The 22,935-nt window shown below is 48.9% G+C and overlaps 10 protein-coding genes across 10 annotated transcripts; 5 read left to right on the forward strand and 5 right to left on the reverse strand.

Annotated features, from left to right (window-relative positions):
* Positions 1-11: 11 nt before the first annotated feature.
* Positions 12-839, reverse strand: BKA55DRAFT_682401 (vacuolar protein sorting-associated; the record flags this gene model as incomplete). Its single annotated transcript, XM_046198337.1, has 3 exons — positions 12-404; positions 465-701; positions 756-839. 3 exons carry the CDS (start codon positions 837-839, stop codon positions 12-14), a joined length of 714 nt encoding a protein of 237 aa, XP_046056082.1.
* A 207-nt stretch (positions 840-1,046) lies between these two features.
* Positions 1,047-3,615, forward strand: BKA55DRAFT_548253 (Noc2p family-domain-containing protein). The gene has a single exon (XM_046191108.1). It carries the CDS (start codon positions 1,143-1,145, stop codon positions 3,471-3,473), a length of 2,331 nt encoding a protein of 776 aa, XP_046056083.1. The 5' UTR covers positions 1,047-1,142; the 3' UTR covers positions 3,474-3,615.
* A 255-nt stretch (positions 3,616-3,870) lies between these two features.
* BKA55DRAFT_588073 (uncharacterized protein) lies at positions 3,871-7,089 on the reverse strand (the record flags this gene model as incomplete). Its single annotated transcript, XM_046194740.1, has 2 exons — positions 3,871-5,885; positions 5,934-7,089. The coding sequence occupies 2 exons, from the start codon at positions 7,087-7,089 to the stop codon at positions 3,871-3,873; spliced, it is 3,171 nt and encodes a 1,056-aa protein (XP_046056084.1).
* A 1,287-nt stretch (positions 7,090-8,376) lies between these two features.
* BKA55DRAFT_498297 (glycosyl hydrolase family 76-domain-containing protein) lies at positions 8,377-10,282 on the forward strand (the record flags this gene model as incomplete). Its single annotated transcript, XM_046186536.1, has 2 exons — positions 8,377-8,850; positions 8,906-10,282. The coding sequence occupies 2 exons, from the start codon at positions 8,377-8,379 to the stop codon at positions 10,280-10,282; spliced, it is 1,851 nt and encodes a 616-aa protein (XP_046056085.1).
* A 349-nt stretch (positions 10,283-10,631) lies between these two features.
* On the forward strand, positions 10,632-11,497 carry BKA55DRAFT_548256 (uncharacterized protein). Its single transcript, XM_046191109.1, has one exon. It carries the CDS (start codon positions 10,903-10,905, stop codon positions 11,380-11,382), a length of 480 nt encoding a protein of 159 aa, XP_046056086.1. The 5' UTR covers positions 10,632-10,902; the 3' UTR covers positions 11,383-11,497.
* A 180-nt stretch (positions 11,498-11,677) lies between these two features.
* On the forward strand, positions 11,678-14,053 carry BKA55DRAFT_548257 (tryptophan synthase beta subunit-like PLP-dependent enzyme). Its single transcript, XM_046191110.1, has 2 exons — positions 11,678-12,256; positions 12,310-14,053. The coding sequence occupies exons 1-2, from the start codon at positions 12,032-12,034 to the stop codon at positions 13,837-13,839; spliced, it is 1,755 nt and encodes a 584-aa protein (XP_046056087.1). The 5' UTR covers positions 11,678-12,031; the 3' UTR covers positions 13,840-14,053.
* On the forward strand, positions 13,954-14,572 carry BKA55DRAFT_4941 (uncharacterized protein). The gene is made up of 2 exons (XM_046186269.1): positions 13,954-14,472; positions 14,524-14,572. The coding sequence occupies exon 1, from the start codon at positions 14,068-14,070 to the stop codon at positions 14,428-14,430; it is 363 nt and encodes a 120-aa protein (XP_046056088.1). The 5' UTR covers positions 13,954-14,067; the 3' UTR covers positions 14,431-14,472; positions 14,524-14,572.
* A 31-nt stretch (positions 14,573-14,603) lies between these two features.
* BKA55DRAFT_588076 (uncharacterized protein) lies at positions 14,604-19,139 on the reverse strand (the record flags this gene model as incomplete). The annotated part of the gene is made up of 10 exons (XM_046194741.1): positions 14,604-15,227; positions 15,277-15,657; positions 15,722-15,944; positions 15,982-16,444; positions 16,527-16,577; positions 17,160-17,739; positions 17,790-17,836; positions 17,892-18,141; positions 18,190-18,716; positions 18,941-19,139. 10 exons carry the CDS (start codon positions 19,137-19,139, stop codon positions 14,604-14,606), a joined length of 3,345 nt encoding a protein of 1,114 aa, XP_046056089.1.
* A 569-nt stretch (positions 19,140-19,708) lies between these two features.
* Positions 19,709-20,599, reverse strand: BKA55DRAFT_5220 (uncharacterized protein). Its single transcript, XM_046188548.1, has 3 exons — positions 20,336-20,599; positions 19,988-20,267; positions 19,709-19,937 (listed from the first exon to the last, which is right to left on the reverse strand). Exons 1-2 carry the CDS (start codon positions 20,485-20,487, stop codon positions 20,003-20,005), a joined length of 417 nt encoding a protein of 138 aa, XP_046056090.1. The 5' UTR covers positions 20,488-20,599; the 3' UTR covers positions 19,709-19,937; positions 19,988-20,002.
* BKA55DRAFT_682409 (uncharacterized protein) lies at positions 20,578-21,706 on the reverse strand (the record flags this gene model as incomplete). The annotated part of the gene is made up of 10 exons (XM_046198338.1): positions 20,578-20,628; positions 20,687-20,715; positions 20,770-20,803; positions 20,853-21,000; positions 21,056-21,074; positions 21,130-21,197; positions 21,254-21,340; positions 21,412-21,507; positions 21,561-21,636; positions 21,697-21,706. 10 exons carry the CDS (start codon positions 21,704-21,706, stop codon positions 20,578-20,580), a joined length of 618 nt encoding a protein of 205 aa, XP_046056091.1.
* Between the last annotated feature and the right edge of the window lie 1,229 nt (positions 21,707-22,935).

A 22,935-nucleotide genomic window follows, 5' to 3' on the forward strand; every position in this document is an offset into this window, starting at 1 on the left:
GTCACAGCAAATCATGTCAACGTCCTTCTAAATCCCTGGTACGCCTGCTGGATATCCAGCTCCAGCTCACGAGCCTGGTCCTCACTCAACTCATCAGTCGCTCGCATCTGGTTGAGCGTGATAAGCCATTGCACGATCTTGCCGCGGTTCTCAAAGTCTTTGTCCGTGACACGGTTCACCGATTGGATAACGTCAGAAAGAAGAGGATGCAGTTGATCTTTGGAGAGAAGACCGAGCTTAACGGCATCGAGAAAGGTGATGAATTCTTGGGTGGCTTCGAGAATGAGAACACCGCTTGTGTTGTTGGCTGCGGCGGGGGCGGGAGTTTGTGCTGAGGGGGCTCGATCGATGGTTGTTGAGGGCATTCCTACACGAATGCGCTCGGTTGCGCGAGGGGCTTCGAGCTGTACAATTGTGAGTCCTGTGATGATAAGAGCTGCTCGGGACATTATAGAGTCTCATACATCCCACTTGGCCTTGAATTCTTCCAGATCTCCAAACTCCCTGGCAATCGTCTCATCAGCCAGCAGCGCCTTATACTGCCTTAGCGATCGCTCGCAGATCTCGGTATACTCTGCTTCAGGGACTGCATCTTTCAAAAAGGCCTTTTCGAGTTCATCGAGTGTTATAATTATGCTGAAGAGCTCGGCGAGGGATTCTTGAAGGTCGCGCTCGGCACGGTTGTTGGTGAGCTTGACTTCCTACATTGGCGGTTAGCTACGGTTACAGGGCAATCGATGCAGGATAAAGTATACCTCGTCGAGATTTATACTTGCTGAAAGACTCGTATTGGGTACATAGCTATGAGGGGTTGGCGCATAGCCTTGTCTTGGGATCATCATGAGAGAAGCATTGGCTTGATCAATGCCTATAATGAAATAATAGTAATACGGCGCAATAAAAGAGAGCTCGAAGTGGGATGCTTAGACATGGCGGCATGTTACGTAGGAGAGCGGCAGAATCCCCACACCGCCTGTCGTTCACATCCATCATCTCTTATCGATAAGCTTGCAGCAAAATTTTTGGTTTTTGGTTTGGTTGCGAGAGCCTCTACGAGACCCATCTAAAACTTGCAAACAAAAACCACCCAATCCCCCAAACTTGAATTCTTCACCAGCCGAGGCGCTTCACAGGTTTTCAAGATGGCGCCAGGCAAGAAGAACCTCAAGGCGACCAAGAAGTTCGAGAAGAGACATCTCACAGGTGTTCTCGACAAGCGGAAAGCAGGCGCCAAAATCAAGCAGCGCCATCAGATGCAGGATAAGAAGAAGGCCAGAAAGTCAAAAGATGCAGAGTTTCACAAGGGCTCCAAAGATGGAGAGGACGGAGAGGTCAAGAAGCCTAGCGCTAAGGGCAAGAAGGTCAACGATATGAGTGTCGACGAGTTCTTCTCGGGCGGTTTCGACGATATTATCGACAGCAAGGATAAGAAGGCCGGCAAGCTTGGAAAGCGAAAGAGGAACGGTGCCGCCGCCGAGGATAACGAAGCCAGCGATTCTGACGACTCAATTGGTGCGCAGCCCATTGCGGCCGACAGCGACGACAATGATGGCGACGACGCCGAAGACGACGCTGGCATGAGCAAGGAGACCATGGAGAAGCTAGCCGAGAATGATCCCGAATTCTACAAGTTCCTCAAGGAGAACGACCCCGAGGCTCTTGACTTTGACGACAACGCCGACCTCGCAGAGGTAGATGCGCTCAGCGGCGACGACGACTCGGAACAAGAAGAGGAGCAGCCCAAGAAGAAGCGGAAGAAGGAGAAGGAGGCTAAGACTGAGGCCGTCGCGCAAGGGAACGAGTTGACCCGTGAGCTTGTTGCTTCGTGGAGGAAGGCTATGGCTGAGAAGAACTCTCTACGGGCGGCTCGACAGGTTGTTCTGGCTTTCCGATGCGCTGCGCACTTAAACGAGGATGATGATGAGGAGTCTCAGCAGCGATATGTTATCAACAGTCCCGAGGTCTTCAACGATATTCTTCTTCTTGCCCTCAAGGAGATCCCCACGGTTATGAACCACCATCTCCCCGTCAAGGAGTCAGCTTCCGGCAAAGTTCACGTCCAGACCGAGTCAAGAAAGTTTCACACATTGTCTCTACTCCTCAAGACATACACCTCGTCTATTATGCACCTCTTGAGCACTCTCTCCGACGACAAGACCCTCAAGCTCACCCTCTCATCCATCACCCCTATTCTCCCTTACCTCCTCTCCTTCAAGAAGCTCGTCAAGGCCCTCGCCAAATCCGTTGTCAACTTCTGGGCTCAGCCTGCCAGTTCCGAGACGACAAAGCTCACAGCATTCCTTGTCCTGCGACGTCTCGTTGTTATCGGTGACAAGGGCATTCGCGAGACAGTCCTCAAGGCCGTCTACCAAGGTCTTATCCAGGGCTGCCGTGTCACAAATGCCAACACCCTTCAGGGCATCAACCTGATGAAGAACTCTGCTGCTGAGCTTTGGGGTATTGATCAGACTGTTGGTTACACGACTGCCTTCTCTTTCATCCGACAACTTGCCATTCATCTACGAAACAGCATTGTACACAACAAGAATGATGCGTTCCGAATCGTCTACAACTGGCAGTACACACACTCCCTCGACTTCTGGTCCTGCGTTCTCGCCGAGCACTGCAGTCCCTTGAAGGAGGCCGAGGCTGGAAAGGAGAGCCAACTCAAGCTCCTTATCTATCCCCTGGTCCAAGTTACGCTCGGAGCCATGCGTCTCATCCCCACCGCCATCTACTTCCCCTTCCGCTTTCACCTAATCCGCTCTCTCCTCCGACTTTCCCGCGCCACTGGAACTTACATCCCTCTCGCCTCTCCCCTTCTGGAGGTCCTTAATTCAGCTGAGATGAAGAAGGCCCCCAAGGCCGCCTCTCTCAAGCCCTTCGACTTCGCTACATCTTACAAGGCCCCCAAGTCATACCTCCGAACCCGTGTCTTCCAAGACGGTGTTGGTGAGCAACTCGTTGAGCTTCTTGGCGAGTACTTCTTCCTGTGGGCTACAAGCATCGCCTTCCCTGAGCTCGCTCTCCCTGTGATTATCCAGCTCAAGCGCTGGCTCAAGCAAGCCCGTAACAAGAACACGGGCAACAAGAACGTCAAGCTCGCTACCCAAGTCATTCTCTTGGTGCAGAAGCTTGAGGCCAACGGCAAGTTCATTGAGGAGAAGCGCGCAAAGGTTGAGTTCGCCCCCAGGGACCGCACTCAGGTTGAGGCTTTCCTTCGTGATTTCGATGTTGCCAAGACACCTCTTGGTGCTTATGTCGTGGGACAGCGCAAGGCTCGTGCTGAGCGCGCCAAGTTGCTCGAAGAGGCCAGGAGAGAGGACGACCGCAAGAGACGGCAGGATGAGAAGGCTGATTTGGAAGACCAAGTGGAGGATGATAGTGAAGGTGACGAGGATGAGGATGAAGACGAGGAGATGGACGATGAGAACGGCGCTGCTGATAGCGACGACGAAGAGGATGAAGAGTAGATATAAGTCTTTGTTTTTTTCTCGGATGGTGTGCAAAAACGGATGTAATTTCTTACTTGTTAGAGACCTGAATCAAGGATACCAACCTTTTCTGTTCAACTTCACTGTGAAAAGGATGATCAAACAATTGTGCAATGGGATGTAAGTGATTCAACTCAAAGATGCTTTCATAGTCATTCTCGCCAAAGACTAGCGAGCCATACATGTTTGTACCAAAAAACACAATACACTGATTGAAAGGCCCTAATAATTCCAAACTCCCCGAGTAATGCCATCTAACCCGCGATGGTCGATACCCCTGATCCCAAAGTCCTTTGTGTGGCCAAAAACGCCATTTTCCACGATTGATCTCGAAATTCTGCACGCCCGAAACGCTTCACATCATGCCAACAATTGTTTATAACTCAGGAACACCCTCCCACGTAAGTTCGCTGTTACTGGTGACATCACGGACTGTCATGCCCGTGATGTTCAGAACAGTCATCTCAATCTCCTCCTCTGACATAGCCTGACCGGCGGCCTTTTGGCCCTCAAGGACATCATAGAGGCTGTAGATCTGGTCGTTCTTCGCCTCGAGTCGCTTCAACAATGTGCGGATAGTCTCAGCAAGGTTGAGACGCTCACGGCGACCCAAAGCCTTATCTCGACCATTGTACTGCGCCTGGATGCGGGTGAGCTCGAGCTGGAGATGATGAGATTCATCTTCCAGGCCCTTGATAACCACAGCAAGCGCATGGCCTGGATGCTGAGTGGGCCGCATGGTTGGGTCCTCTACTGACAAATCACGATCGGTGACGGGGACTGGTCGAGGAACAGTAACACGCTTCTTGCCAGCGGCAATATCGGCGGGAGTGAAGATGTTACGGTGAGATGTGATGCGGCTGCAGACAGTACAGTTACGGCACTCGTGCTCGCACAAGTCATCAAGCACTCTCTTGGCATCGCTCGAGAGGACAGGGCACGTATCCTTGTCAACACTCTTGATGCTAGCAGAGGTGATATCGGTTGTGATCTGCTTGCGCGAAGATCGGGAGTGAGATCGAGTGTGCTGCAACTTCTCACTCTGCACTGTAGTGTTCTGAGTATTCGACTGCTTCTTCTCAGTGCCCTTGACCTCCTTACGCGCCTTAGGAACGACACTCAGCTGGGTCGAGTTGTCCTGTGTGGCATTCTCAACTGATTGGAGACCAGTAGTCTCATCGTTGTCCTCCAACGTATCCATATCATATGTCGCAATGCCCTTCATAGAGCTACGTTTCTTGGAGTCGGAAGTAGTTCGGCGCTTGCTGCCCTGGTTTGCGACGTTGGAGCTGCTCTTCTTAGAAGACTTGCCAGGGATAGAGAAGGCGACCTTCTGTTGATTGCCCGACTTGGAGCTCTTGCTCTTGCTCTGAGAATGCCTGGTCTCGCTCTGAGACGTGGTGTCACGCCTAGTGTGTGTACGGGTCTCCTCTTCTGTGAGATCAGGAATTGTTGGCAATCTGCCGCTATCCTCGATTGGTTCAGTAATCTCCTTGGTCTCAGTAGCTTGGGCGTTCTCGGCAGTATCAACGTCGCCCGTGTTGCTGTTGATGGTGATATCAGGAATGAAGAAGGCTGAGGTCATGTTCTCCTCTGTCTCCTCATCGAGACGGGCAGAAAAGTCCTCCTTGGGAACTGGGCGGAAAGACTCCAACTGCTGCTTCAGGAAGTCAACCTCGTCCTTAAGCTTCACATTCTCGTCGTGGAGATCATGAATGCTTCGCTCGAAGCCCGAGTTCTCGCGTCGAAGGACCTTGTTCTCTTCAAAGTACTTTTCGTTGTGTCGTACAAGGCTTGCGTTATCCTCGCCAAGGGTAGACTTCTCTTGGGACACACTCTGGAGATCTTGCTGAAGTGCTTCAACCTCTTCCTTTGCTGCGTCAAGCTCATGTTGAAGACCGTCAAGATTTTCGCGGAGCTCTTCGTTCTCATCCATCAGATTCTTGTTGGTGGTTCGTAGCGACCGGTTCTCGCCAATCAAGGACTGGTTTTCACGTCGAACTGTGTTGTTGTCGGATCGCAGGGACTCAATCTCCTCCTTCATAGTCTCATGCTCCTTTCGTAGGGTATCATTGGCAGCAGTGAGGGACTTATTCTCAAGCTCCAACGAGTCACAGCCGTGTTTGAGGGACATTAGATCTCGTCGAAGGGTGTCGTTCTCGTTACGAATTTGCTCTGTCGACTCGAGCTGCTTGTGAGTTGTCTCCAGTTCCTTCTGTTTCGTGCTCAGCTTGCGGGTAAGCTTGTTGATATCCTCACAAGCCTCCTGTAGCTTCCTCACTGCGCGGTCCCGTTCTTGAGACAAAGAGTCGTTTTCAATCTCATTCAAGCTGATCTTGCGTGAGGCTTGCTCCAAGCGAGATTGGAGAGTGGAAACCTCAACTTCCAGACCTAGAATGAGTCAGTAGCGCGCTTAGAATATCATGATTTGGGACTTACGGTTCTTTTGAGCCATGAGTTTCTCGTTGGCCCGAGCAGAATCATAGTCATCGTTGTACGACTTTCGCGACTTGAGTTGAGCCTCCAATTGCTCAACCTGTTGCTGCAGGTTCTCGGCATACTCGTGGACCTTGTCATAGTGCTCTTGGAGAGAGATGATTTCTTCGCGGATCATATCCATCGAAACAAATATCTTCTCTTCATCTTCTGGCACCTCAACTTCATCGACTTCGGCATGGGCAGAAAGTGACGGCTTCTCGAAACGGTCATGAACTCTGCCATTCTTGACGAAAATGGGAACACCATTCCTCATTGAGCCACTGAATCGAAGAGTACCGTCAACAAAGTCACCAAGGTGTGAGATATCAGGCATAAAGAAAGAGCGAGCGTTGCTTTCGTTGTGAGCAGGGCTGGCAATGGATGCGGGTGAAGGAGGAACAGCAGTCAAGCTGGATTTGGCTGAAGACATTTGTGGTGAGGACTTGTTTTGCTGGTTTTGATCTCGAAGCTCGGGACTCTTTGCACTACTGCGTAGGCGGTCAAATGCCTCAGAGATTGTCTCTCGACGTTGTTGTTTTTGTGCGGCCATTGATTCGGAAGAGGTTCGGTTGTGGACCTTCGACAATGGGCTAGGGTTGTGTGCGTTCTTGTTCCAAGAATGGTAAGAAAGGGCTCGGTTAGGAGACTTGGAGAGGATCGAAGACAGGTCGGACTCGTTGTCGACGCGAGGCTGCATCTCAGCACGCGTTCTAGCGGAACCTTGCCAGGTGTCTTGTGTGATGTCGTCAATGGCGAACTTGATTCCAGAGGCAGGAGGCTTGTTCTCCTTGGACTCAGCACTCATAGGCCGAGTGTCAGTGTTATCGTCGTAGACAGGCACCTCGCGCGTCTTGGGCATGCCAAAGAATTCGGGCCACTTGCGATGGGCAGCCTCCCAATTGACGGGGAGGTTGCGGGGAGCAGTAACGCGAGCAATATCTTCGTTCAGTCTTCTTGTGGACTCGCCATCTGGGTCGGAGAAGACTGAGGATAGTGTTGGGCTGATGGTGCCGTGTGAACCAGTTGATGAGGGTGGTGAGTTGAAAGGGTTGTCGCGGTTTGCTTTCATTTCTCTAAGGATGCGAGATCGATATCTATTTGCGGCGTCGACCTCCATAGCTCCTTCTCACGCGCTGTGGGCGTGTATTTGTATTTGGTGAGAGCTTTGAAATTAGACGATGTTAGGCGAGGATGCTATAGCACCCGTGGCGCGTATATGGGAAAACGGCGTGTTCGTGTGGTTAGGGGTTTAGAAGAAGTCAATGCTATGTCGACTTGTATGTGGGATACATCTGTTGGGCGAAACGCGTCAAGAGGGACGTGAGAAGAAGAGAAAATGCCCAATATGAAGATGGAGGAATAGAAAAGTGACAATGTTTTGGTGGGGAGAAAGAGAGGCCTGCTGAAGTACCTATGAAGCTGTGTTTAGGTCGGGAAACAAGAGGCCGGGGTCTTGACTGTTTTCGGGCGAAAGTAAACAAAGCGCCCCGAGACCCACTCCCGCAACTGATACCAGCCACTCGAGGTTGGGATTCACGTTGTTAGAGCCGCTAAAATAATCAGCGCGTTATATGATTGGATGAAGTCAACTGTCGAACGAAAGCCCTGTCTTTCATCGCGGGGCCGTTTTGGGTTAACGATGCTGCAGGCTCACAGCGCGTCAGGTTTTAGGTTACAGGACGTTTTCTTGCAGAGGTTAACCTAAAGTCCATGATATGGCTAAAGATTGCCTTTGATCAACTTAACTTAAACCTCTAGAGATTTTATTATTGCTTACGAAGTCTGCATCTCGTCATCACAGGTTCTTCATTCTTAGTATGGAAGTATTATCTTGTGGCAGTGTAATTGCGCATCAAACTCTTATCTTGCATCATGAGAAGTGATACAGGCACTTATTCAACCATGAGTTGAGTGATCATGATCAAAGCCAAGATATGAGTGATATTCTTTCTGTTAGCACCAATCCGTCCCCTTTCACCGTCTCTTCAGCCTCTAGTCATTAAAATCGTTCTAGAATCTTGTGACCTGCTCGATTTGTTTCGTGGTGGGGCAGATCGTCCGTTGTGTTGCACTGTCAGTGTCAGTGTCTGTCTGATAGAGATAACTTTGATCTTGACTTGACATCGTCTCGAGTTCTTGCGTCTTTTTCCTTCTTTTTTTTCTTTTCTTTCTGCACATATTTCACTTGGCTCTTCCTTCTCCTTGAGAACCTGGATTGCCCTTTTCTGAACAGAGCTTATCTCACTCCTCGATATATTCCGACATCGCATCGCCACAATTTATGAGATGGGCAACTCTATTTCATGAACATTACGAGGCTTGATCGGAGGACCCTTTTCCCACCTATCGCAAGGACATTTCAAAATCTTGGTTCTAGGTGTTAGAACCGCCTATTGTAACTGCCATGGCCTGGCTCAAAACCATCGCTGGTATCGCAAGCTTTCTCGCCATCGTCCTGCCTATATCAGCTGCACCCAGCCGTGAGAGCGCTCACAAAGAGTACTGTCCCGTTCTCTACAACGAGCCGCCAACCAAATGCCGTCCTATCCCTGATACATTTTTGACTTTCTCCTCGAAGCCCTCTGATTCTCCTCCAGCAGACACTCAGATTCTCGAGGACGCTCTCAGTGCTCTTTCAGCTCTCCAAGATCACTTCTTTGAACCAGACTACGCAACATGGCCCTCTGCTATAGACTGGACTGCTGCTGTTGCAGGAACAGTCGTAGCCGGAATGCTCACTACTTTGTCCAAGGCCATTGATTCGGTCGATCTTGCTGGTATTGATGATTGGAGAGTGAAAGAGAACGTCATCGCGACTTTCTATGCTCAACTTGTTGGTTCATACTTTGGACAAGATGTGCTTTCAATCAGAGGCCAGGTAAGTCGACCCTGAGAACCAACGAGTTTCTTCATTTTGTTGACATTTTACGTAGGCTTACGACGACATATTATGGGTCGCCCTTGGCTGGATCGAGGCCATTAAATTCGTGAGAACTCACGCTGATCTTCACTACCCCAAGATCAAATCCGAGGGAGTTTCTGAGAGCAGCAATTTGAGGGAAGTCATCGAATCTATGCCATGGCAGGGTTACAACTGGTTCTCATCTTTTGCGCACCGCTCTCGTATCTTCTGGAACCTGGCAACTCACGGCTGGGAGACCAAATATTGTAACGGAGGCATGGTTTGGAATCCTCGTTTGAACCCATACAAAAACGCCATCACGAATGAACTCTGGGTGGCTGCCTCGATTTCTATGTACGAGCATTTTCCTGGAGACAACTTCACTGCGCCATGGCTGAATAATGCTGCATTCCCGGGTAACGACCCTGCACATCTGGAGGCCGCCATGCGAGGGTACAAGTGGCTCATCGACGTCAACATGACCAACTCCCTGGGTCTATTTGTGGACGGATATCATATCGATAGTACCAAGCCTGGTAACACGAAGTGCGATCTTCGAGACGAGATGGTGTACACGTACAACCAAGGTGTCTTGCTAACAGGCCAACGAGGTCTCTGGTCTGTCAGTGGAAGCGCGTCGTACCTGGAAGATGGGCATCGTCTGATCCAGTCCGTCATCAGAGCTACAGGATGGAATTTGAAGGAGAATAAGCCTGTCGATGATCTGAAACACTTGGGTCCCGGTCAGTTGCCTTTATGGCATGGACTTGGCCGAGGAGGCATCCTGGAAGAGCAGTGCGATGCTAGTAGCACCTGTTCACAGGATGGTCAAACCTTCAAGGGCATTTTCTTCCACCACTTCACTGCATTCTGTAGTCCTCTTGAACCTCTGGTCGCCAAACAGGACAGAACGATCGATCCCCATGGGTATCGACGGGTGAAAGGCATTCACGCAGATGCTTGCCAGTCATACTTGGGCTGGGTCAAACACAATGCTCACGCGGCTCTGAAGACTCGCAATGACGACGGGCTGTTTGGCATGTGGTGGGGAGCTGGCATCTATGGTGTCCTCGCAACTTTGGATACCGATGGTATCGACCATGCCGCTGAGAACGCAACCGACTACCGCAACCAAGGAACGCCTGACGATGAGACTTGGGGTGGACTCCATCGATGGACTCCAGGTACAGGACACTGGTCACCTTCAGGGCCGAAGTCTGACCAGCATGTTATGGACAGTGTTGGAGACGACTTTCTCCCTCGCGGCGGGAGACATTCACCTCGAGAGGCGAAGCCGAAAGGACAGGATCCCAATGAACGAGGTCGTGGTCGAACTGTTGAGACACAGGTTGGAGGAATCGCGCTTCTTAGAGCATATTGGGAGCTTTCCCGATCATTTGAACGATGATGATTTCATGTTTATGATTGATAAAATGCGTTTATAGAGTAGACTGCATAGACTGCGATATAATGATGACGATCTGAACGTATTTGTGTTCGTAAGCTTTCAAAGTACATCTCAATGATGGGTCAAGTGCACTTCTTCAATCTGAGATCTCGTCACTCAAGATCTTCCTGTGCTATGACAACAAAAAATAAAGTAACGAAACATGAAGGTAACATAGCCTGGTCGCATTCCGAATGAGGAATACGGCAAATTGTCTTCCCCGAAGCGAGTGCGAATAGATAGGCGATGCAAGATTGGTTGTGACAACCATCACGAAGATCACGCTAAGCCCTGTTTGGAGATCCATTCGATATGTTAGTACGTCAGCGGTGGCTGCGCATTCGCATTCGAAGCTGCGCCGTGGAATTTCGAATGAATCTACAATTCGGGAATGGCTTCAATTGGGAGGGAGAAATATCTCAAAGTATAAGAAGACGTAGTTCGTCGTAGGAGAAAAGAGATTCTCATCACAAGACACGAGACATACAGTCAAGGCAACTACCCTACATCACATACTTTAGCATCGAACAATACACTTAATCACACAATACTATTCATCCTCACTCTCACTTACACTCATCATGGGTCTCGTCGGTCTTGCCATGCGTACTCTTATGGGCTCCTCAGACTCCCGCCAGCCTCGCTCTGGAGGATGCTACGGAAGTCGAAAGCAACAAGCCTATCTTGTCCAACAACCTCAACTCATGGGTCCTAACCCCGACTACATGGCCATGAGCACTGGTCGATCATCATGTCACCAACGCAAGATGGAGCGTCGGTACCAGAAAAAGATGCAACATGCTGAACGCATGCAACTCCGAGCCGAACAGCGAGCAGAGAGGGATTATCAACGGGCTGAGAGACGACAAGCGGGTGTTTTGATGGTCAAGTCGGGATCACAGAAAGTTGGAATGATTGGTGGAGGCTCAAGTCAGAATGTTCATGAAACAAGAGACTTTCACGAAGAGCCAAACAATGGTGTCTATGAGATGGATGCCATTAACCAACAACATGTTGAAAAGGACGCACCGCCTGCATATGACGATGTGGTGAGGAAGTAAAAGTATGGGAGGGAATGGCTTAGAAGTTGGGCTTGGAATGTGAACATTATGATTAGAACGATATCCGAATTCAAGAATACGATAAATAAATGACTTTTCGCATCATGGAGACCATTGCATTGTCCAAAACGCCTTTCACTAACACGCTGGGCACGCCCTGAAATGGACAAATACAAGAGCTGTGGTTGGTGGTGCGACGGGTACAACCTCCGATATCGAACCCCACGGGCTGTATTCTAGCCCCTCTATTGGGGTTAAACACTCACTAAATTATACATGGCATTTTGAAGTCTTTACAAGTGACTCTTTTATCTGATGTCTCTTGAAATCAGGCCATTATCCATTTTACCTGCTCAATTCTGAGCAATTTCACTGTAGAACATCGCACGACAATCGGCGTTAGATCGGCCTTCAACGGACTCGGTGAGCCCGCCCAAGCATTATCCGCACCCGCCATATACTTCTTATCTCGCTGTGAACACCCCACAATTCTACGTCACCCCTGTGCCAATTGACTCACAGCTGGTGTCCAACAAAAAATCAGGTCCGATCGTTCGGCGGTGACTAGAAGGACTAAATACTATTTACCTTTTCCTCACTCCAACCTTTGTTCTTTTTTTCACATATTCTCTTTACACATTCCCTCACGATGCCTTCAGCTCACGATCCCATCGTTGCGGTGCCTGTGAACGGCGCCGTGAACGGCACTGTCAATGGCACAAATGGCGACTCTCATTCTCGGCCGCATACGCCGATGACCGGAATGGCTTTGACAGAGTACAGCGTCAATCCGTCTACACCGTCTGAGGAGAAGCGGGCGCGCATCAAGGAGATTGTGCCCGAGGAGTATCTCCTTCCTACAGGATACCCAGACGTGAGTTCAATACCCCTTGAACGAAATACCAATTGCGAAGCTGACTGTCTCAGTACCTTCGTCTTATCGCCAGCGCTACATCCCGAGTCTACGAGGCCTGCAAGGTCACTCCCCTCACACACGCCGTCAACCTGAGCAACCGACTCGAGTGCAATGTCCTCCTCAAGCGTGAAGACGAGCAACCCGTATTCAGCTTCAAGCTGCGCGGCGCTTACAACAAGATGGCCCATCTCGACCCCACTAAGAGCTGGAAGGGTGTTGTTTGCTGTTCTGCTGGTAACCATGCCCAGGGTGTCGCTTTTTCAGCCCGCAAGCTCAAGATCCCTGCGACCATTGTCATGCCCGAAGCGACTCCTAGTATCAAGCACTTGAACGTTGCTCGTTTGGGCGGCCACGTTGTGTTGCATGGCGCTGATTTCGATGCGGCTAAGGAGGAGTGCGCGAGAAGAGAGGTGCAAGATGGTCTTATCAACATCCCTCCCTTCGACGATCCGTATGTTATCGCTGGTCAGGGAACCATTGGAAACGAATTGTTTGGCCAGGTCAACATGGCCAAGGTGGAGGCTATCTTCTGTGGTGTCGGCGGTGGTGGTCTCATTGCCGGAATTGGTCTGTACGTCAAGCGTATGGCCCCTCACGTCAAGATCATTGGTGTTGAGGCCCACGATGCCAATGCCATGGCGCAGTCATTGAAGGCGGGAGAGAGGGTATTACTCAAAGAGGTTGGCCTGTTCGCCGATGGTGCTGCTGTCAAGATTCCTGGAGAGGAGACATTCCGCATCTGCAAGGAGGTTATCGACGACGTTGTCGAAGTGACGACCGACGAGATCTGCGCCGCTATCAAAGACATGTACGACGACACCCGATCTGGCCTTGAGCCCGCTGGAGCCCTTTCCATCGCCGGTCTCAAGAAATACGTCGCCCAGAACCCCTCAAACGACTCGAAGCGCAACCTCATTGCTGTCACATCCGGCGCCAACATGAACTTTGACCGTCTGAGATTCGTCGCTGAGCGTGCTACCATGGGCGAGGGTAAGGAGGCTTTGCTTGCCGTGCAGATTCCTGAACAACCTGGAGCTTTCTCCGAGCTCATCAACAACATCATGCCCCATGCCGTTACCGAGTTCACCTACCGATACTCGACAGACGAAGTCGCCAACATCCTCATCGGTGTCTCTCTGACCGCACCCGCCCACCAGCGATCAGAGGAACTCCGCTCTCTCATGGACCGTATTCAATCCAACAACATGAACGTAACCGATCTATCACAAGATGAGCTCGCAAAGAGTCATATTCGATACCTCGTCGGCGGTCGATCCGGTGTTCCCAACGAGCGACTATACATGTTCACCTTCCCTGAGAGACCTGGAGCTCTCGAGAAGTTCCTCGTCACACTTCGACCCAAGTTCAACATCAGCCTGTTCCAGTACCGTAACTACGGCGGTGACGTGGGCAAGATTGTTACTGGCATCCTATGTCCTGACGACGAGGTTCCTGAACTAGAGTCATTTTTGCGCAAGATCGGATACCCTTATGAAGACTGCACCAACTCGCAAGTTTTCAAGACATTCCTGCGAACTTGAAGCGAGTTAATGAAGAGGCATGAATATCTGGGTCGTGTAATATTCGGCGTTGGGTTCATAAAAGGTGATGTTCAGTTCTGAGAAAGACGGATGCTGTTATTTGGGTCACAAATTTAGCGAATTTGATTGATGTAGACTGGAATTATGTGTATGGAATATTCAAAATAGAAATGGACTGAAGAGAACAACTGAGCTCATTCGTTTGAAGCTGCATTGCCGCGGTTGTGAATGTGTTGTGATACATTATACCGTGGATATCCGGGGATGTCTGCCGTTCATATCCATTTGTATTATTTCCGCAACCGTTTCAGGCGCATGCTCATGTATGTCCAGCTGAGTCCATCGGCCATCTCAGTGGCAATCGATATATCCTTTGATGGGTACGCAGACCATATGTTCATCACTATCGTTGTGATGATGATGATCTCCGTCGCTGGAGCATTCAACTCTGGAACCTTGATGTGCAGTGCGTTTGATCCGGGTGCCCCCTCTCCTCTTGTCCAAGACTCGACTTTGTCAGGCATAGAAAACTGGGAGTCATCTTGGCCAGCTGCGGATGAATTCCTTTCTGCAAAGAGGCTAGATCGTTAATACCCATCCCTCCAATGGGCTAGATTATTCTTGAGCTATATGGTATGTGGCTGTACTATATGAATGATATTCCACATATTGATTCAAGAGCAGAAGTGCCTTTGAGATATTTAGTTAAATGACAAGAAGATTTTAATCTTGATGGCAGAGGTATGGAACCACCAGTGCTGTATTCAATCCTCTATCCTTATAAACCGATGAGACCTGGGAGTGTATGTATACAGTTCGGTTGTTACATCGTTACACCAAACCTTGGCGTACACTCCGAAATCTGAACAAGTCCAAGCCCCATAAGGAGATTTATGATCATAATGATGATCACCCGTCTCCGAAAAACATTCAAGTTCATAATTTCTGTGCTCATCAAGTCCCCCCCCAAGAACCTTGCGGTAGCAGAACGACACGGGTTTGTGACAAACCGTGACCGGGTCAACCCCCACGCGGCATTGCCCTGCAGTCTTCTGTGAGCCATTCTCATACTCAAGAAGGAAGCCTCTTAAGCATCCTGTGAGAGTATCTTTGAAGATGTCAATTCGGACAGCACCTTTCAGTGAAATGTCCACTGTAATAGCATTACCACCATACGCTAACTGGTCAGGCGAGAGGGAGATAATAGGAAATCTAGGGGCGGGTAGCGTCTCCTGGGGTCTATCACCTGCTAGACCTAATAATGTAATTCCACCCTGTGCTGGTGTGTTGTGAACAAGAACAGTGGGCGTTCCTTGAAATAAGAAATTTTGATCTTCCACATCGAAGTTTGGACCGAGAGAGAAGTCGCCAGCAAGCTTTGTGGTCACCTGGGCATCCAGTCAGTATCAAGAAGCCACATTATGAACCGAAACTTACAAGTAAAGCTGTGTGATGGTTCGCTGGTTCCTCATGTTCATTTTTCCAAGTCCGCAGGCCAAATCTCAGAATGCGATCGCCATGTGGTATGGGAATGTATATCCATACTAAATGGGGTTTATAATCTGAAAGGATGTCCTCAACGGTAGACACCGCCGTCGGGGCTCCGAGGGTGTGAGCATGAAGTCCCATCAAAGTGCCCTGGTAGTAAAAGAACGTAATGCCCATGATGTTGCGTAGATCGATGGTGCGATTGCAAGTAACATCTGTAAAACGTGGCTTCAAAAGAACCTCAAGCCCTTCCGTAGGTGGACTTGGTATGTCCCATAATTGTAAAGGCCCGGACCACGAGGGAGCCAGTCTCATCCGTGCATGTCCAAACTGATTCCCCCCATTGTCAGTGGTGCTACAAGATAGTTGAAATGATGAAAGATTGAGGACCTACTTTGAAATATACCAAAGTATGTTGAGCTTCGGCAAAATCAATAAAGAAGTATTTGTGAGTTCGGTATCGACAGCTCTTATACTCGGGCCAGTCTGGGAGTCTTTCTATGTCCAGTAGCCCGTGGGAATCGAGGGTGAACCGGAACACAACAGACTCGGGTGGATTCTCTTCGAGCTCTGCATCTTGCCCTCGATGCCATTTTTTTTGCAATACTGAGATTGTACTGCATACCGTCGTCCCTGGACATGCTTTCATCAAACCTTGACATTTCCTCTGCTTTGGCTTTGATAGCCGGATAGGTCCAGACAACATTCTCGCGTGAATAAGCTCTAATGAGCTGAAGAACCTCGGATGGTAAACTTGTTAGCAGCGGCATGCCCAAGGCTTCTGCACTGGAAAGACTAATTGATACCAGTCCGTTGTCGATAATATCAAGTTGTGTTCTTGGTTTTAAAGAAGACACAATCCACGGATTCCTCCAGACTGCTGCAACCCAAAGACGTTCTAATACTGGCTTCTCGCGGTACGTCTGTAGGAACAAACAATAGCAATTCGCATGCATTGTCACAGACTCAGGCGACCACCTGCAGTCTCGACACTCCACGCTGTTACATAAGGGGTACCAGTCAGTCTCTGTGATGACTCCGGGCGTTTGAGGGAACCGGAATCTCTTTGTGCAGTAGTCAGGCCGAGCTTCATACTTGTTCCGACCGTAGTTTAGCACTGTAAAAATATAAAATATACGTCAATAACACTGAAAATGCAATCTCAGGAAACGATCATTGAGGTGCTTGATCAAACTCACATGCTATAGCCCATTCGTCTGGGGCAATGGTCTGACAGCAGAGGCCACATACTGATCGGATACTTATATGTGCTTCATCATAATCTGGAATGTATTCATCCCAATCGACTACCTCTGCATCCATTTTAAGGTGCGAACCAGCCGCTTTATCAGCAAATGGAGAGATGATCCCTTGTCAATGATGGAGTAAAACGGGGCAATGAGTTTCTCAAGTGAAGAACGAATCTATGCACATCAAGTCCTTGGGCTGAAAGTTCCAGCGTCGTTAAATGAGAAATTGTTGCTGATAGCGCAGGCTCCAGTATCAGATATTGTTAATGCTTGTTCCGTGTTTTACGAAATGGAAACGACGATTGAGAAGTTGAGTTTTGGTCGATTTTATATATGTTGCTGGCAACCCCACTTTTGGGGGTGATATCTACACCAGAAGGTTGCGGTGTAAATGCACCAAGGAAAGACATTGTTGAGGAATAGGGTGGCTGTGTTGTGGCTGGTAATGCTACTTGTATGTGTATCAAAAAAGTAGAATGAAGTATATAAGTCAGTAGCCAAAAGTGCTTCTCATCGAAGACGAGAAAGAACTCTATCTTCTTCACTCATCGTTCTCTTCCTCATCTGCTCGAGTATACATACCAAAGTTGGCTCTCTTGTGATCGCACGTGAACTCAAGATATCCCCCTCCTCTTGGACGCATACACACCCAATCACCAATGTCGCAAGGTTCATGCTCGTGGCTACTCGTGCCAGTGGTGCACTCAACTATACAACTTCCGGTTTCATCGCATGTTTCTGGATCATATATATCCCGGTAGCAGATCCAGGATGGTTTTTCGTAAGCATTGAAAGGGTCAATACCAATTCGGCATGGCCCTATTGCCTGCTGCGCACCGTTTGCATACTCCAGGAGCAATCCTTTACAGTGTCCATTGCTGCTGTCGTAACAGACATCAGCATGAGTGATGTTTTTCGCCGGAGCTTCAGTATTGATACAGCGCAGACCGGAGGGATCCCTCTCGTCTTTGTGATAACGAGGAAACGATAATAAGGGTCCACTCTCAAAGTTATGCTCAGTAACTGTACCGAGTGAACCGCCTACTCGCTTAGTCGGTACGTTGTAGACGAGCACAGATGGCTCATTGCCCGATACAAGGTCAGTGTCGGTATAGCATTTATAAGGGCCAAAGAAAAAGGTCCCTGTGAGTTTGGTGCATATCTACTGACATGAGATACATTGTTAAGAGATTGGATAATATGCACACTTACCTCTACAAGTCTTTGCCAGGTGTCTCCCACGCCGATCCGAAGGAGGGCTATCAGTACTAGATATAGGGATATATGTCCATATCATATGGTCTCGTTCATAACGAGAGAAATGTTGCACAGTTGGTGCTGCGACTGGTGCGTTCGCTGTGTGGGAGTGAACTGCCATTATGAAGCCTCTCAGAAAGAAGAAGGTAAGTCCCGTGATATTGAGGAGATTGACAGTGCGGTATCGAATGGAACCTGGACGATCCGGTCGCGGAAACATTTTCAACCCTCTCAAGGGAGGGGTAGGTGTGTCCCAGAATTGGAACTCTCGAGAGTCATTAGGATTCTCGATAAATGCTCGCCCAAACTTGTTTAATATTAATAGAGGCCCCCATGCAGTCAAGAGCCAACTTACCTTGGATGAAATTAAAGAGCTATTTGCTTGTCCGTGCGTGAAGAAAACATATGCGCAAGTGTTAGACCGAATATGGTTATACTCTGGCCAATCTTGCAATCTACGGATCTCCTTCAAGTCAAGACAGTCAACAGTAAGTCTGATGATGAATGACTCTGATTCACTCTCATCACAAGTAGTATCCACCCCTTGAACTCCACGTTTCCAAGATTTCACTACTGCCAGAGAGAAATGAATAGCATCTTCTTCAGGCTCGAGGGGGTTTTGGAAGGGCCGTGACATCTCCACAGCAGTCTTTTGGATGAGAGAATATCGCCAGAGGAGATTACCAGGGGTATAAGCCCTGACCATTTGAAGCACTTCTTGTGGCAAAGAAGCCAGACCCGGGATGCCAATGACCTCAGCAACTGGGGGTCCTATTGACACCAGCGTCGTGTCAGTGAGATCGAGTCGAGGCTTGCGCTGGGTAGTTCGGTGTCGCCATGGGAACTTCCATGCTGAAGCGACCCATATAGGGTCCATGACATCTTCCTGGTGGTAAGACTGCTGAAACACACGGTAGCAGTTTGTGTGTATTGCCATAGATGGATGAGACATATCACATATCTTGCATTGAAGATATTGGCATAGGATTGGCTCGTCTACCATTTTAACGGTTTCCCGAGATTTTGGAAATCGGAACTTCTTCGTCAAATATAATGGGCTGAGACCATCCTCGTCCCCAAGCACTACAACTCCAACGTTAACCGACAGAACTGGGCAAGGATATGGAGTGGTTTTCCATTCTCACAGGCTACAGTCCACTCGTCGGCGTGAATAATTTGATCGCAAAGTCCGCATTCTGACTTGATGTAGACATGTCCTTTTGTCTTGGTGTCCGAATCCTTCATTTCGTCCAAGCACATCGTCTCTTCCATGCTACTAGGACTGTCTATCGTGTCTACATCCATGTGGGTGTTGTTGGAACCAGCTTGTTGTCTTGGAGACGAATAATTATAAAAGAAAATAGAAACTATCGACTCTTAACTTATACCGGGAAGTAAGTCACAGTGTCTGGGAGATGCTCAACTGAGATAAGTACCAATTGGATGGTCTTTTTATGGAGAGTCGTAACAGCTAGCTACTTGCATCCCTGAGGTATCCACGAAGCAGTCACTTGTCACAACACAGCCACAAGCAGCCACAAGCCCTCATAGCAATGATGATTCTCAAGCAAGTCATAAGAAACCAAACGTAATGAGAAGTCATCGAAACGAAGCTGATACCAGGAAGTGATGTTGCCTGGTAGAAAACCTACTCTGTTGGTAATTGAATTTTGTTTGCCTACCTCAATAATCACTGTCGATAAATCTTCCCTCCTTAAGTTGTTTTAGGTGCCCAGATCATGGGAAGCAAGTTAACGAACCGAGGAAACATTGTTGATGTCATGCGATAGCTATTCCTCAAGACAAGTAGCTGCCTATTTCAAGAGTCTAGGCACGCGATGCCCCTAGACGGTCTCCTTAGCCGATAAGCTGACCGGCCTGGGAGGAAGCTGAGGCAACCTTATAAGTCCATCTCGATGTGTATGCCCCTTGACGCCTGCCCATCATGCACAATCTCTAAGACCTAGGTACCCTTACGCAATGTTTTCCCACGCGGCTATGCTATCATTTGCTTGGCAGATAGCCGACTTGCAACTTGATTGCCAAGCCGAAAGTAGCTGGAGATGGAACACAACTAGATCTTGATCATCACGACTGGCGTAACTTATCCCATGTCTTCAATACCGGCCCATGGTTTAGGTGGAAAATCATACTTTTAATGCCAATCCCTACATATGTCCTCGTCCACATCCTGTCTCTCCATATTCTCGCCTGCTGTCATCCAACTCAAACCTCCTTCTGCCCACTAGTGCTCTGCTGCTCACCCTGATTCTGAAGGCCGAGGTGGTATACGTGGATAATCGAGTCTGCGTCGTCGATAGCAAGTGGACGAACGAAAAAAAGGCCTCTGTTAGCTCCTCAACACTAAAAATGCATGAATGCTGAATAGGGAATGGTTGCTCACTATCGGCCATTTGCTTGATCTTGGCGGTCCTATTCCGGATATGTCAGTCAACTTCGTCCAATGCCTTCAGTTTCTTCCTCAAGCCCGTAGAACGTACACTTCCTTGATTTGGTCATCAGTTTCAAAGCCACCGGGTCCATCCAGGCCCAATTGAGAACTAAGAAAAGTTTGTCGTTTCACCCATGCCGAAACATCATCGACACCCATTGAGGCACGATTTAGAATTGGAAAACTGGGGGAAACCAACATTCTACCCTTTACGGCATTCCGCCCGGTGATTCTTGAGGTAATGTTGACATAACGAGTCACCACGAAGTTAGTTGCCTTTTATTCAAGCGTTTAATAGGAGAGGGGGGGAATCGTACGTCCGAACAGCACAGTGTCAATAATCTGTCATCTGTTAACAATTTCACCATCATTGAAAAAAAAAAAAAAAGATGAGAGTTACCTCATAAGTAGAGGGGTTCGCCAGAATAGCTACAAAAAGTCAGTTCTGGATCAAAGGAAGCTAAATAGTAGCTCTATCCCTACCCTTGGCGTGAATACCAGCTTTATGCGTGAAAGCCTGCGCGCGTTGGCTATTGCGGACGAAAGCTGGACTTGGAGGAGCGTACACAGAAGCCAGTAATGGGATTGTTGAAAGGGATGTTGACTTGGACGACACTCGCAACATACTCCTCGATTTCCTTGAGCTTGGGAAGCTTATAGTGAGTCTTGGTGTACTCTGGTGTAGTCACGACCATGCGAGCCATCAGTGCACCTCTTGAAGCAAGTTGTTAGTTAGATTCAGCGGTGCTGTTGCTGTCACGACGCTTACAGTGGAGTGATACCGTTTCCTGTGAGGTCTCAAGTTAGTGCGACAGTTATCTCGCTCTGGATTAACAGACTCACGTTCACCAATACCAAGAACTGATGTATCAACGTGCGTCGCTCCTCCTTCAAGGGCGGTGACAGCGTTCCTAAATAGAGTGTAAGCCGGAGACCATTGCCTCATCGTGCCAAAGGGCCATCTTACGCAACTGTGCAGCCAGTATCGTCGTGGAAATGTGTCTCTATAGATGTGTTAGTGAAGCGGCGTGTGTGAGAGAAAGAGGTGACATGCCTGTCACATCCGACCACGCCTGGACGCTGTTAGCTCTTGTCTCTTGAATTCCGTTCCTGGCTGTCATCTACTTGCCTCGGAGCGTTCGGACGAGATCATGGACCATTCGCGGGGTAGCTCCTCCCACAGTATCAGCAATACCAACGCGGTTCACGCCAGCCTTGTCACTGAAAAGAGTCAGCATACGTCGCTGTGCTGTGCTGTAGGCGCTCCAACATACACAGCCTTATAGAGGGCAAGGACATCGACGAGGTCGGATCGGAACGAATCTTCGGACGAGAAACGTATTTCAACTCCTTGCCTATTGCAGCTATTAATACCATATTCTCTTATTAACAGTTCAAAGAGCGACTTACGATTTGACATATTCGATAACTTCTGGCTGTCTTCTGGATCATTTCCATGCTTTTACCATGTGAATACTCGCGTAAGAAGGACGAGGTTTAATACAATTTGGTAGCGTTTAAGACAATGCTACTGCCTGCTAGCAGAAACCTTTAATGCTATCTTGAGAGCTGAAAAGTCCTGGTCCCTTTGCTCCTGCTGCCATTCTTGGCTAAGTTGATCAAGATGTTTATGACACATACCCGCAGTCAGAGAGGGATTGAGAATTGCAACCTTCAACGCTGCATGTTCTTTCACTTGATACTGGCTGGGGCCTGATGTAACGTTCCGAGAAGCTTTCGTAGAAGTGTTGCATGGCTGCAGCTAATGCAGCGGTCCGAGAGTATTCCGTTGCAGTGTCGGCGTGGATACTGTAGAGTCTGCGCCGAAAGAAGAAAAGGTGAGGCTGGTAAGACCATCAAAGCGGAGAGTGCGAAGACTGGAGGGTGGAATACACGTGCAGTCGATGTTCGCTGAGGCAACTGGTCTCTGGCTACCTCAGATAACCTCCAACACAAAACACCAAGAACGGGCAGCAGAGGGCGAGGAGGGTCTTGACTTCTTTATTCTATGTCGGCTGCTTCATATACTGTGACCACCTCCTCCGGCTCCTGCCCATCGGCATCGGTACGAGGATGAAGGGAGATAGTTAGTATACGGGGGTTTGGCATCCCATGTCCAAGGGATGATCTGTAGCTTTTTATCCAGGACCAAGCGAGCACTTCCATACTGGCGATATCGTCAGCACGGACGCCATCTCTACCAAACTTGGCAAACTTACTTGGAAGCGCAGTAGGCAGCCATGGCTTGCTTGGTTAACGCTTGGGAGACTTATTGCTCAATGACGCAAGGAAGACTCATGAAGGAAAGCGAAGATATTCGATTCCGAACCAGGCATTTCATATAAAGAACCCGACCCTTTGAAGTTCTTGATTCTAAAAGCATCAATCATGAATCGCAAGATCAGAAGGGTTTGTTGAAGGTCATTCGTAGTTTTGGAATTGTCCCCTCTGGACCAAGAGACGACTTTTGGTATAGGTATATCTATAAAGCCGCTAGAACCGTCTTAGTATGCCTGAATAGCGAGACCTTGGACAGTACAGAAGTGCGAGCGGGCTAGAAGCTGGGTATGCTGCAACTAGCTGGATCGTCTCTGGAGGAAATCTGGCCGATTTGGAGCAACCGAGTGTGTCTGAGACAGCAGAGCTAGG

The sequence above is a fragment of the Fusarium redolens genome (assembly GCF_020744475.1).
Source record: "Fusarium redolens strain MPI-CAGE-AT-0023 chromosome Unknown BKA55scaffold_1, whole genome shotgun sequence".
Taxonomy (NCBI): Eukaryota; Fungi; Ascomycota; class Sordariomycetes; order Hypocreales; family Nectriaceae; genus Fusarium; species Fusarium redolens.